Raw genomic sequence first — 14634 nt, 5'->3', positions numbered from 1 at the left:
TAATGATGAAGATTATGTTAAAGTAAGTAATGTTTTCACACTGTATTCACGCCCTAATGAGCGTTTCTGTCTTGATAAATAACACCAAGCAATTCTGCTGACTGGTCAAACCTTTCCCTGAACACTCTTCAACTTAAATGGAGAATGAAAAGTGCTTACAGTATAGAAAAGCAAAAGAAACGGCCAAACTCCTTTTGTGTGTGTGTCTCTTCCCATACTGTAGATCCCCCCCCCCCCCATCCCTTTGGTGTACACAATACAAACCAGGACATCAAAGCGGTACAATTTGGTAGATGAATGGCCATGGTGATGGTGTCTCTGCTGGACCCCGATAGCATTCTCTCCATGCACAGAAACTGCATTTCCTTTTGGTCCTTTGAATCAGGCAAGGCAGGGGCATTTGACAAATTAAAATGGCAGCATAAAAGATGACCTTTGCATAAGATCCTTGAATCAAACCCATTTCTTCCCACACATTTTAGCCTCAACCAGTAAACAAACTAGCACAGAGCTGCTGTACAGAGAATATCTTTCACCAATTCTCTGTTGCATGGTGATATGGTGGCATGCGTCTCCCAGAGTACCTTTCAAACTACCATCTGTGATGCTGCAAGACTTCAGAGCCATTAAGCGATGGCACATTTAAAGGGATAGCGTTCGTTATTGATGTTAAAACAAAGGTTCTGTCAAGTATGAGGGAGGCTGTGGCTTATTGGGAGGGACTTGTTCGGGGCCTTGATACCAAACTTGAGAGGTATCCTTAACCAAATAATAAAATGAATTCTAGAATTAATTCTCTTCCATGCTTTTTTTTTTTAAGTTATGTATATATTATTAACCAGTTTGTCACAAATGATGTAAAATGATTAACCAGTTTGAAAGGCACCCCAATTATGAAAACAGGAGTGAATAGGTCTGATTCATTGACTATTTGTAAGACAGTGTTATATGAAATAGTATATCTGCAGCTCCAAGGTAACAATGACGGTTTCTGGCTCCAACATGTCCAGCCTCCAGCCACCCCCAGGGTGCAACTAGCAACTAGCAAAGATGGAAGGACAATGAGCAGACTTGAGTACAGGAGATGAGAACATCACAAGACAGCTTGCTGCTCCAGAAAGCCTTGGACAGAGTACACTTCCTCAAGACTGAGGAAAAACTACCTGAAAATGTCTATCATTTTCCATAAAAATAGTGTTCGCATGCATTTTGAGTAAGGCTTTACAATCTGGCTTGCGAATTCCAGTAAGATCAAGGACATTTTTAGTTTGTTTCTCAAAGTGCATACTCAAAGACGGGGAGAAAATATTTCGCTCAGTCCATTTATGAAAATGTTTTTCATGCAGTGTTATTTCCTCACTGAAAGAGGAAAAAACAAACAAAAGAAATGATCTATTGATCTACTGAAATCTCAAGTCTCTGGGCCTATACTGAGGTGTTTATTGATTTTGCTCACTAAAACCTTCCTTTAGGGTCTCTGTGACAATTCTGAAAGTAATTGGATAATGAAACAGGCCTGGTTGAACCCCAGCTCTGCTTAGCAAACAGCATTTCAGCATTGTTCATTCTCTCTCCTTCTCTTCTTCTCTCCCCCTCTCTCTCTCTCTCTCTCTCTCTCTCTCAGCTCCTTTCCACTCAATGAGTCCGTTTTTAATTGCTCTGTTCTCTAAGGCATTGCTTTTACAATCTTTGTCCTTGTGCTCTTCAGGTAAATCACAAATTGCACTGCAAATCACATCACAAAGTAGTTTCTCTAATCCCATGCGGTACACACCGCAAAGGTGTTTGGGGGCAAACACACAAACAACAAAAGGTTGGCTTGGTCCTATAACGTGCAAAAATGAGGTGGGGAAAAATCCCACAAACGCCAAAGAGAAGGGGCCAAGCTGGGTTTGAACTGTACACTTTGGGTTCTTGGCTGTCAGTAGAAGAGTCCAGGAACGGAGAGGGGGAAAATACGTTTCCTTCCCTTTGCCTCCGTCTCTCACAGGTCCAGGTTGAAGGCTTTCATGAGGAGGTCCAGGTCTCCGATGTTGGCAGCCTGGAAGAGCTCAGGCTGGTCCAGCATGGAGAGGGCGATCCGCAAGGCGGCCCAGATGTTCCCCGACATAACCTGGTGGGAGAGCTGCCGACTCCGGCTCTTCCTCTGCAGACACAGCGCCGTCAGGAAGTTACTGGCCGCCTCCCTGAGGGAGAGGGGAAGGAAGGAAGCCATTTTAGAACTTTGGGGAAGGATGTGTAGAGATTCTTAACTTAATTAACTTAAGTAAACAGTACATGTACAGTACATAATTCAAGGTGTACAAGGTTCAATTTGTTAGAATCTGAGTGATTACGGGTTTATTTTTTGCAAATGTAAGGGCTTTGCTTTATCTCTCATATGTGTGAGCACTAGCCTCCATCTCACCAAACTTCCAGGTCAGACACTATGACTCATCAGCTACTCTGCCTGCGTAGCTAGGAGTACCAGCTGAGTCCCAGCTCCCTTCCTCCCCCCCGGGGGATTTGCCCACCTGTGTGCCCCCATGTTGATGCAGCTGACGCCCAGGTTATAGCGCGACCTGATGAAGCCTGGCTGGAGCTCCAGGGCTCTGGTGTAGGCCTCCACTGCCTCCTCGCTCCGGTCCCCGTTAGCCAGCGTGGCCCCCAGGCGGTTCCACAGCAGGTAGTCCTGGCGGGGTGGGGGTGAGGGGGGCAGGGGACATGAGGTAGGGGCGGACAGGGGCCGGGGGACAGACAGGGTGGACAATGTCGGAGTTGGTGAGGCACACAGGTGACTGTGGTTTGTTGTGATTTCAAACAATAACAGCCCGTGACGTTGCAGCTGTCAGATTGGGCGTCCTGGTTTGCTGGTAGATTTGAGGCCTGTGCTTTGCACCACATGTCTCAATCAGAAGAAGTTCTGGATATTGAAGTAAACATTACATTTAATTTAATTAAATTTGAATAATCTTATAACATACAACATAACAACACATTTTAAATCTATTCCGATAGCCTGACAGTGCAGTTTGCAGGTTCTGTCTCTTTTACTGTTTTTATTACTGTAATTCCGTGACTTAAGTGTCCCTCTCTGTGGTGGAGTCCTTCTTTATAATGAACCATTGATATGACAGCCCGTGACAACCTAACCTAGAGTGAGTCTCAAGGGCCATTCAAGGATGGCTCTTGTCTGTTTTATCATACATCCCTGGACACCTTTCCCACCTGGGGATAGATCTGCATGGAGTATACAGGGCCATGCTCAGATACGGTGCCTTCGCCTTGAGCTAAGCCTACCAGCATGCCACTATTATTTTGTATTGGGCTCTGAGTTAATCGGCAGGGGAGCGGGCATTACCAAGTCACATGGGGGGTGGATTTACCAGCCAGCACAGATATGCCCATTGCAGCACAAGGCTAAACCTACAATGAAGGTAGTGTCTGTGTGTGTGTGTGTGTGTGTGTGTGTGTGTGTGTGTGTGTGTATGTATAGGGGTGTGCATGTAAGATAGAGTGTGGGAGGGAAACTGTTTGTGTTTGTGTGTGTGTGTATGGGTGTGCATGTAAGAGAGAGTGTAGGAGGGAAACAAAGTGTGTGTGTGTGTGTGTGTGTGTGTGTGTGTGTGTGTGTGTGTGTGTGTGTGTGTGTGTGTGTGTGTGTCAGAGGAGGCTCGTCCATTGAGGTACAGGAGGATTGTCCTCCTCAGTTTTGGAGAGAAGAGAGGGATTAAAATGTAAATCTTAATATATATATATATATATATATATATATTAATAATTCATATTTAATATTATCTCAGTTTTGTTCATAAATTTAATAAAAAGAATACAATTCTAAAGATCCAACAGTGACATCTACAAAAAGTGCATCTGGAAGACCCATACATATCTTATGGAAGGGAGGACAGTCCTCCTTTAGGGCGGGTTCTTTCATATTAAATCAATGTAATGCCTTTTTTTTTCTTGCTAATTTGTGATTGGCCAAAACACTGAAAATGACACTCATCGGAGGACCGAGGTCTGAACAGGATTGAAATATTTTTTTTGGTCCAATCACATTCCAGATTTACCACAGCGGTGAAGACATATCGTTAATTTGCCAGAAATTTACAGACGGTGCTAAATGCAATTTATAAATGTAAAAAGTTAGTTGTGTCCAAACGGGGTAACACCAGCATCCTAGCGAAACACTTTCACCTTCAAGTTTCACCTTCAGTAAATGTGAAGCAGTGTTTGACCCCTGTAGTAAAATGCTAACGCTGGTGGCTCTGATAGCAATGCTGCAGTAGCAGATGAACCCGGCTAAAGACTCAGGTAACACTCATTATCGTTATTATAAATAAGTCTATACAGTGTTTCCCCAACCATTGCCCCCCCCCCCCCCCAACAGGACCTCCTGCTCCTCCTGAAAGAAGGAATGCCAACAGTCACAGACTTTTAGATCGCTTTAGATCACTTTTAGAACGTTTGTCAATGGAGTTTAACACAGCGAAAATTAGCATTGTAATTAGCGGCCATTTTCTTACTGGAAGTGAGAGATGATGAAATTAAAATATTTTTGGTTGCTGTAGCTAGCTGCATAAGTAATGTAGCCACAGTAGTCGATGTCTTCTGATGTTAGTAACTGTTATTGTTAACAGTTACTGTTAACTGTTACTGTAGGGAGATGACCACAGGCCTTACCCCAGCTACCACCCCCCTTCCAGAGGAACATTATCAGACACCCTCATACCTGCTTGGCATGCAGTTGAAAAGAGAAACATCATGGATGAGCTTGCCAATGTGTCAAAAGTAGTCATAATCAACAATGGCTGGACAAGTATCACACAGGATCACTATATTACAGTGACAGTCCAATATGTAAATGAAGGCCAACAGAGACAGATACATCGACCCAGGCAGTGTATTACTCCCAAAGTGGTAGTGTAGTATCAATAAGAGTATCGATAAGTATCAGTAGCCTATCGATAAGCAGTATTGGTATCGATACCGGTATCGATAAAATTCTAACGATACCCATCCCTACTCCTGTCCTCAGTTTTTTGAGTCACCAGCGTGTGTGTGTGTGTGTGTATGTGTGTATAAGGGTGAGCATGTAAGAGACAGAGTAGGAAGGAAGCAGTGTGTGTGTGTGCGTGCGTGCGTGCGTGTGCGCTCGTGCGGGCATGAGGGCGTGTGCAGCATGCGTGTGTGTGAGTGTGTGAGAAAGTCAAGTTCATCAGACTGGATTTCTCAGCTCAAGGCGTTTCTCAGCTCATGGCGTTTGGGACGAGATGCATCGTGTCTCTGGGTGACAGGTGGTCCTGTACGCTTCAGTGTGTCTGCTTACATGAACCCACACCGCTATCTCTTTCGCTCGCTCGCTCTCTCCCTCCCTTGCTCTCCCTCCTTCCCCGTAAGAGGGTGTGTGTTTGGATGATTCATGCCAGCGACCAGCCGCGTGTGTCAGTGTGAATGTGTGCCGTGAGCAAGATCACTTGAATGAGCTTGTGCAGCACAATATGTAGACGTGCATACATTTGTATAATGAGCATACCTGTATATTCTCAACCCAACTCAAACTTTATTTGTAGAGCACATTTAAAAACGACTGTGGTCGACCAAAGTGCTGTACAGGTAGGTGAAATAAATTACAACAATAATACTACAAAAGACAACAATACCCACAAAGACAACAATACACACCCTTGCCTGGGAGTCATGCTCAACTACAATTGAAGGCCAGGGGAAAAAAGGTGGGTCTTCATATTCGTACTCTGAGGGAGTGTAACGTGTTTTGTTCTGCACTCAGTAATATACACACGTGTTTCTGCACGCGCTCTGCTCTTTTCTCCACGCTCCCCTTACCTCTGGCCGCACAGACAGGGCAGCGTTGAAGGCCTCCACGGCTTTGCTGAACTCTGCGCTGAGGTTGTAGAGCACCCCCAGTCCCGTCTGCAGGTCTGGATCAATGGCGTCTGAGTTGTACTGGGCCGCGTCCAGGAAGAGCTCCTTGACCTCGGACAGGAGAGAGCTGTGGGGGGGGGGTCAGGCGCAGAGACAGACGGAGCTTAGTGCTGCTGAGGAACTGGCTGGCTACAGTACCTTGGCATGCTGTGGAGAACGCCCTTGAGAGAGTCCAGCCCTGTACCGTACGTGTCTGTGTGTGTGTCCCTGTGTCACTGTTATTTAATTTCCCTTACTCACTGAGGAAGGGAGGGAGGGAGAGAGAGAGGGAAAAGAAGAGAGAGAGAGAAAGAGAGAGAGAGAGCAGCAGAGAGAGAGAGAGCAACAGAGAGAGATGCAACTCATTTTCACTGTTGAATGGAGGGAAGGTATTTGATAAAGTTTCAGAATTTCATAGTAAGAGCTCTAACTGATAATGCTCCTCACTTCTTCCTTGTAGATACTGTGTGACATAATGGGTCTGTATGTCCTTTTTAAAGGGGTAGTGTGCTATTTTGGACATTTGTGGTCTGTCTACCATCAACCTGAAACATAGAGACCATCATTTCAATGAACGTTCCAGTATTGAGTTGGCTGCAGTTTTTATGCAGACTCTCACTGGGCTACAATGTAAGTCAATGGGGCATATGTAAATGCGTTGGAAAAACTATGATAAAGTGGTTTTCCAAGACGTGAAGCACAGGATGTAATCTTACCAGTCTCCGTATGCTCTCCTGTGAAATTTATCACAATCCGAATTTTTTTTACATGTTTGGCATTGCTTGGACATAAGCATTCCCCTGGCGCTTGTTTTCACTGTTCCCACAGAGGACTATGTGCAAGTCATGCTAAACACTTAAAAATATTCGGATTGCGATAGATTTCACAGGAGAGCATACAGAGCTTCCTGTCTCAGAAAAGCATGTTCATCATAGTTTTTAAATGCATTTGCATAGTATGCCCCGTGTAGCCCAGTGAGAGTCTGCATAAAAACTGCAGCTAGCTCAGTACTGGAACGATCAGTGAAATTATGGTCTCTATGTTTCAGGTTCATGGTAGACAGACCACAAATAGGGCTAAATGTCCAAAATAGCACACTAACTCTTTAAGTAAAACCAGAAACGGATGACACATTTGTGATTGTACTCACTGAACGCATATACAGTAAGAGCAAGCTTGCTCGGCCGTTAATGACATGAAACCTTTGCCAGTAGTGAAACGGCCTTTCATTTGCCACAAAGTAATTGCCACACTGAAACGAAAGATATTCTAAAATGGCTGAGCTAAGGATAACATTACAGTAGTGAGGTGGCTGGAGACATAAACAACACTATAGCATGAAATATCTGTACATCAGAAGAGCCACAAGTGATATCGACACCCTCATGCAAAAGTGCAGCAGTAAATTTGAGAGCCATGGTTTTTGATTTATGATGTTTGATTTGACCCGCCACTACTGTCAGTCAGTCAGTCAGTCAGTCAGTCAGTCAGTCAGTCAGTCAGTCAGTCAGTCAGTCAGTCAATCAGTCAATCAGTCAGTCAATCAATCAGTCAGTCAATCAGTCAGTCAGTCAGTCAGTCAGTCAGTCGGTCAGTCGCTCGCTCGCTCAGTCTATACAGGACCTGTGCTCTGCCTCTCATACCTTCCCAGGGTCGAGACGCTACGTTGGGAGCCGGGGGAACCGTCCAGATGGCCCTTTCCCTTCAGGAGGTGCTTGTACTTTGGGTTGTGTTGCATCCAACCCAGCAGGGCCTCGCAGGCGTCCTGGCGCATGCCAGTGTTGGTCAGGCTCACCGCCAGGGCCATCAGCGCCTGGAGGTTGTTGGGGTGCAGCTCCAGACACCTGTATGGAGAGAGAGCAAGAAGGAGCTGGGAGAGGAGGGAGAAGGAGAGGGGGGGGGGTCTAAAAAAAAAAAGGATGCTTCAAAGGAGACTGGAGGGTTGATGGCCACTAATTGGGACAGTTCTGGGCTAACGAACATCAGGGGATGTCTAATGATGCCTGGACCCGGGTCTGGTTGAGAGCATCTACTATGGATGTCGACTGGGAAAATGCTTTCTCTTGTTTGTAGTGTTGATTTCACTTGGTTCACAGCTAATATTGTGTGGACTGTTGTCATTAACAGCCATTGTACAGGGAAGAGACAGCACTACTGTATGCAGATGAACAACAGAGATTAGAGAGGGACTAGAGACAAGCCAAAACATGACTGGACTCCCATCAAGATCATGGTTCCAATCAATGATTGAGCTAGATGAAGAGCCAGCTCCAAGCACACAACACAAACCAAATGCATACTGTAAGAGCAGAGTGGTATTTTCATTAGAGCTGGATTTCATGGGATTACTTGAATTCTAAGAATATGACATACAAATCCTTGGAGCTAAAGGTTAATGGTAATGTTTTATTAAGCAGAACAGAGCAGATAGATTCTGGATGTTTCAGAGATCAGTATCCTGTGAGACTGCAACAACATAATAAAATATGAAATACCAGCTCCTTGGCCTATAGGACCTCAGGAAATGCTATTTTAATTGGATCTCCGATGGAATCTGTATTTACCAACGGGCAGAAAAATCTATGACACGTGAAACGCGTGAATCGCAAAAGGGCACTTCTTCCCTGTGCCCTGGGTTCCTCAATGCCTCCTATTCGACGTATCCCATTCTCGCTGTGGTGTTCTCTCCCTCACAGGCGACCGGAGGTGTTATCTGTTCCTCGTCTCCAGGCTGAGCTCAGCTCTGACAGCGTAATGGAATGAGCGCATCTCCCCGTGTGCAGCCCGCCACCTTGTCATCCCATGGCTCTTATTTTGAAGAACACACAGAATTGCTGTCTTTACTGGCTTTGGGGAGGGAAAGTGAACAATGTTCCAGTATCTGAACCAGGTGGTTTGATTGTGTACCAGATGTCGGTATGCTATACACAACGTGGTGGGGTGTGTTGACAGGAATGGTGGAATAACAGCTGGCTTCTGTCCTGCTTTCAATAGAATCGGCTGAAAGCCTTCAACTTTTCTGAAATATTGTCCTGAGAAGCATTCAAGCCAGCAAAGAAAAAAAATGAAAAAAGTTGAGCTTCCCTTTGGAAGATGGATAGCCTCGAAGCTTCAGTATACGCTGTCATGATTTAACAAAATGTGTACATCTCTGGAACATCTAAATAGTGCTGACCAAAAACTACTGAACATCCTCTGTATAGGCTGTCCTGGTTTGACTGTATGTAAGGCTCTCGTGCAGTGACACCTCCTTACCTCTGGAGGGAGACAATGGCCCCCTGCTCGTTTTCGTTCTCAGCCTGGGTGGTCCCCAACACCTGCCAAGCCTGGAGAGAAGAAGACAATGGGGGACAGAAGTCATCACCTGGGCTGAACACCCTCTCTGAGGAGACGCCATGTGGTCCAGATGCCCAGGTCAGCATTCTCTGAGGAGCACGATGACACACCGTACAGAAAGGACTACTACCACACAATGCTGGAGGAAGGGAGGAGGTACGGAAGGCACCTAGCGTCTCAAACAGTCTCTGAAGCTCAAACTTTGTTAAATGGTGTTGTTTCAAGGACACCTCTTTATAAAATGGCTGTGATTAACGTTGGCGGGGTGATTCGATGCGAGGGTTCATCCTCGTTGAGTGTGTTCAGCCGTCTTCATTCTCTTAGCATTGTTGATCTTCCTCTCTCTGAGCCATATGTTTGGGCTTTTCCTATTCGTTGACAGCACTTTGGCAAATACCCACATCTCCTGAGATTTCAAACCATAATTGAGGTGAGGACTTGAGGTGTTGAGGTGAGGACTTCAGTCTTTGGCAGCGGTCCAAACCCCCGAAATGAACCTGACGATGGGTGCTGCTCAGTTAGTGCTCAATGAATCATGTACAGTATGTGACCAGGGGGTAAGCCATGGGTGCCCTTTGTGATTGGTAGTTCAGGGAGTCCTTCAAGCGAGGGTGAACCCGACTCTAAGCCTGATGGATTTACAGTGTTGTATCAAGCCTGCTATGCGCTCTAACTGAATTTTGATATTCAAACCGTTGAGACTACTCATCCTTCTCCATGTGTGTGAAACCAGAGTGGACTATTTACTGTACTTCAATATTCTGCACTGACATCGATATAGTAGCTGTTTACCTAAAAGCTATTTAATCAAATGATGAATGAGGGCTGGAACAAGTGGAGAAATAACCCTCGACGGATCCAGAGGTCTCCTCTGCGCAGCGATTAGTCACTAAGCACCCCCCAGCGAGGGTTTTGGAATCATATTAGTTCCACAGAATAAGCGATAATCCTTTCCTTGGGATATCCGTCACATTTATGTACTGTATATTTCAGGGGGACTCTCCGTGGCTCTAAAGAGGTCAGTAGTAGACGAACAGGAGGGAAGGAAACTAGAAAAAACCTGAGAACAGGGCTGTCGCTCAACCAATTGGTCAAGTCGGACATTCTCAATGGGATATGAGGATGAAATGGGGTGTTGTTTGCTGCAGTAAACAACTCTATTAGCTGAAAAAATCCCTGTTTCTCTGGCAGCACTCAGGTGCCACTTTGCATTTCCAGAGTGTTCCTTCGCCATCGGCTAGTTGTTTTTATGGCTCAGTCTGGGGGTGTGAGAAAACACTGATTGCCAGTCAGTCTCAGTACTTTATATTCCCCTGAGAGCGAGTGTGATGTTGAGAATTGAAGTGTGTGTGTGTGTGTGTGTGTGTGTGTGTGTGTGTGTGTGTGTGTGTGTGTGTGTGTGTGTGTGTATGTGCACGGCAAGGTTATTATAGTTAACGAAAACTGACTAAATAACGAAAAGTATGTGTGAAAAAACAAGCGAAACTATTATAACCTTTGTGCACGCCTGTGTATGTGTGTGTGCACAAGTATTCATGGGTTTGTGCATGCATCTACAAATGTGTGTGTGTGTGTGTGCGATTGAGTGTGCGTCTTTTCAGTCCATTGAGCCATGTCACCTCTGAGTCCTGGGGGTCCTGCAGTATGGCCGCCTCCAGGAGCAGCACGGCGTTGGGCAGATCTCCCTCTCTGGACTTCCTGAGTCCCTCCTCGAACGTGTTGGGCCAGTCCTTGTAAGGGTTGTCCGTTTGGAAGTAGTAACCCTGTCAAACACCGAGAAAAATGTAGACGGGACAGTGACAATGTCAATGAGCTTCTGTTTCCAAATTCAGAAAAATGGCCTCAGTGAGCAGTAGAAAGCTAAGCAAACCTCTCTCAGCATGAATTGATCTTTTCTGGCTTTCTGCATAGCATCAAACCTGGTTGAAACTCCTCTGGGTGTCTAAGGTTGCATTTTCAGACTGTTTTTACTCTGGTGCGTTGCTGAGTTCTGAACACTGTGGTTTTGAAAAAAAGCTGTTCCTCTCATGTGAGCATGTACGGGGATCAATCAATCTCTAATTGGCTGACACTAAGAGGGTAGTTAATGTAGCGTTACAGCTCAAATGTACAGCATGCTTGAGAAGTTCCCTTGACTCACCTAGTTCCTCAAACCTCGCAAATATTCAGACCTGACGTGACAATTCAAGGTGAATATAAAAAACTCATTTTTTGAGTTATCTGTTTGAAGAAGAGATTATTCTCACCTGACAAGTGACATGACATCATAATTAGTCACAAGTAATTCATTATCTGTGCCCAATGTCAAGTTGGATTGCTGCCTCTGCATTATCTACGACTGTCCTTGAAAACATGCTGCCTTGTCCCTCAAAAAAGGCCCTCCACTGGCTGTAATCCATGTTCAATCTGTGAATGGTTGTCAGCACATGATCAGCTTTGTGATAAATATTTAGCCCTCTCTGAGCATACAGGCTTTCATTCTCTCTCATTACTGTAAACAGAACTTGGCTACAGTAACAGAGGTATGAACTGTACTAGGAATCCAAACAACGGGCGATGATAGTGACCTTCTCGTGGGGTGACACGCTGGAGGGGATCTGAGCCTCGTTCTCCGTCAGCCAGTTCCGCCGAGCAAGCTCCTCCCACTCAGCCTGCATCTTGTCCCAGAACTCGGTGTCCGACTGCAGAGGAGAAAGAGAGGGAGGTGAAAGAGAGGGAGGTGGATAAGAACAGAACGGAGAGGTGGGGGCGGGAGGAAAGGAGAGAGGGGGAAGGATTAGTATGCGGAGGACTGATAGCTTTGATGCCTTGATAGTGTTACATCCTCATGCCTCTCAAAATGTCATGTCCTGCTCACTCAACTGGCCGACTGTGTAACAGATAGACAAATGTCTGATCTGAATCACCATCGCACACCTTTGAACTTGCAGTTGTTCAACTTAGACATCTAAGTTGATGGATTGATAAATGACTATTATTAAACAGAATTTAGACACAATAAAAAGACATGAAAGACACCTGGTATGATGTGCTCTTCTCAAGTTGCTGTAAATTACTGGGGTCACGTTCTCCCGCGGTCACTGATACTGTATGTTCCATTGTGGCTGTCTTACTTTGACCCCTATAGGTCAGTCATATACCAGAGTCCACTATTCATTTTGCCATTGCCGAATGCAGTTTGCTTTGTACATAAAAAAAACTATGCCTGGTGTTTCAGTAAAGGTATCTATTCTGTATATTCTGGAGCCCATCTACTTTCTAGAGTTTCCAGAGTTCAGAGCTCGAGGGGTTTAGCATCTCTTTTGGTGCTTGTTCTTAGACCGTGCAGAATGCAGTGAGCAGCAGAGAGATTACCCTCCGCTCAGCATCAGTGTGACCCAGGTGGAGGGGGTGGACAGCTTCAAATACCTCTGGGTCCACATCACGCAGGATCTAACATGGTCCTCCTGCCCCATCAACTCCCTGGTGGAGAAGGCCCGACAGCATCTTTACCACCTCAGACGTCTGGGGGACTTCAAGCTCCCCCTCAAGGTGCTCAGGAACGTCTACACCTGCACCATAGAGAGCCTGGATGGGCAGCAGCACCAAGAAAGACTACCGGGCCCTCAGGAGGGTGGTCCGCTCAGCTGAGCGAGCCATCAGAACCACTCGCACCGACCTGCAGGAGATCTATAACAAACAGTGGAGGTCCAAGGCCAACAAAATCCTCAGAGACCCCAGCCAGCCCAGCAACAGACTCTTCTCTCTGCTGCCCTCGGGAAGGCTTTATCGCTGCCTGAAGGCAAACACAGAGAGGAGGAGGAAGCCTATCTTCCCTCAGGCTATCCGCCTGCTGAGGGAGGACTGTGCCCCACACACACACACACACACACACTTCGACATATGGACAGGATTCAATCCGCCGACCCTACGGTCATTGGACTCTGAGCCACAGCCGCCTACATACACATACACACTACCATACAGTACCATCGACTACCATTGCACTCATGCACTTAAATCTACTTGCACTCATACGTACTAATCTTCTAAATTATTGCTTGTTTTCTTTTTAATCTCTGTTTGCCGGAATGGGTATTTTAAGCAATTCACTATGTATTGTAACTTGTTTAATTGTATATGTGACAAAAACCTTTTGAATTTGAGCATATCCACAGCAGCAGTAACACTATGCGAAAAACAGAGGGAGGTATAGAGCGTGTTTCAAGAGTGTACTCCCAGAAAACTGTGTTCATTGTGGACACATTTTAAATGAACAGTAGATTATCATACAATTTTATGATAGTTTGATAGACAGTTTTTTTTATCATGTTTTTTTTAATTTTTATAAACAGTCATTTTCAGTACGTATTTTTTGTCCTACTGAAAGTTAAAATTGCTTGAGGTTTTTATATTAACTATTTCAATCACTGACATTTTAATTCACTACTTACTTATGAAGAATTGTTTACATTTTAGACCAAACAGAAAATATTTCGATCAATCTACAGTAATGTCTCCCCTGTCGATTTCATCTGGTGGGGGACAATCAACGGGAGAAAGACGCCTGCATCCAAACTGCAAACATTGCAAGCACCTCTAGAAACCCTAGAATACAGCGTGTTGCATTCTTACAGTATGCCACAGCGAGTCGCTCGTCAAACTGCTGCCAAGACTAATTCTGTTCTTCATCGACGAACGACGAATGCTTTGTGACTGTGGCTCTGTTTTCTAGCTGGTCTGATGGTGTTAGGATATGAGATCTTGCTTCATTTCATCCGCTAAGTGGATAACGGCTCCTCGGGGCTTTGTATCGAGCTAAGTGGGTGATTAGCAATAAGTGAAGCACCTCAGCCTGAGCTCTTCATGAAGCTGGATCAACGAGGGACGGGGGCTGTAGGGGTGGGGGCTGTAGGGATGGGGGCTGTAGGGACGGAGGCTGTAGGGACGGGGGCTGTAGGGACAGGGGCTATAGGGATGGGGGCTGTAGGGATGGGGGCTGTAGGGTTGGGGGCTGTAGGGACGGGGGCTGTAGGGGTGGGGGCTGTAGGGACGGGGGCTGTAGGGGTGAGGGCTGTAGGGATGGGGGCTGTAGGGACGGGGGCTGTAGGGGTGGGGGCTGTAGGGATGGGGGCTGTAGGGGTGAGGGCTGTAGGGACGGGGGCTGTAGGGGTGGGGGCTGTAGGGATGGGGGCTGTAGGGGTGAGGGCTGTAGGGATGGGGGCTGTAGGGACGGGGGCTGTAGGGGTGAGGGCTGTAGGGATGGGGGCTGTAGGGATGGGGGCTGTAGGGACGGGGGCTGTAGGGGTGAGGGCTGTAGGGATGGGGGCTGTAGGGGTGAGGGCTGTAGGGATGGGGGCTGTAGGGACGGGGGCTGTAGGGGTGAGGGCTGTAGGGATGGGGGCTGTAGGG

At 46.2% G+C, this 14634-nt stretch overlaps 1 protein-coding gene across 1 annotated transcript in view; it reads right to left on the bottom strand.

Moving 5' to 3' along the window:
- Window positions 1–1984: 1984 nt before the first annotated feature.
- The window catches only part of pex5la (peroxisomal biogenesis factor 5-like a), a gene marked incomplete at both ends in the record, with an annotated part of 111254 nt that continues 98604 nt past the window's right edge, over window positions 1985–14634 (bottom strand). Inside the window, 7 exons of the mRNA XM_084436279.1 lie at window positions 1985–2186; window positions 2514–2671; window positions 5830–5995; window positions 7551–7751; window positions 9163–9233; window positions 10863–11006; window positions 11811–11924. Coding sequence (XP_084292405.1) covers window positions 1985–2186; window positions 2514–2671; window positions 5830–5995; window positions 7551–7751; window positions 9163–9233; window positions 10863–11006; window positions 11811–11924 — 1056 coding nt within the window. The remainder of the gene's footprint in view (window positions 2187–2513; window positions 2672–5829; window positions 5996–7550; window positions 7752–9162; window positions 9234–10862; window positions 11007–11810; window positions 11925–14634) is intronic.

This window comes from Borostomias antarcticus, assembly GCF_949987555.1.
Source record: "Borostomias antarcticus genome assembly, chromosome: 3".
Taxonomy (NCBI): domain Eukaryota; kingdom Metazoa; phylum Chordata; class Actinopteri; order Stomiiformes; family Stomiidae; genus Borostomias; species Borostomias antarcticus.
This window is presented reverse-complemented; position numbering and strand designations above follow the sequence as displayed.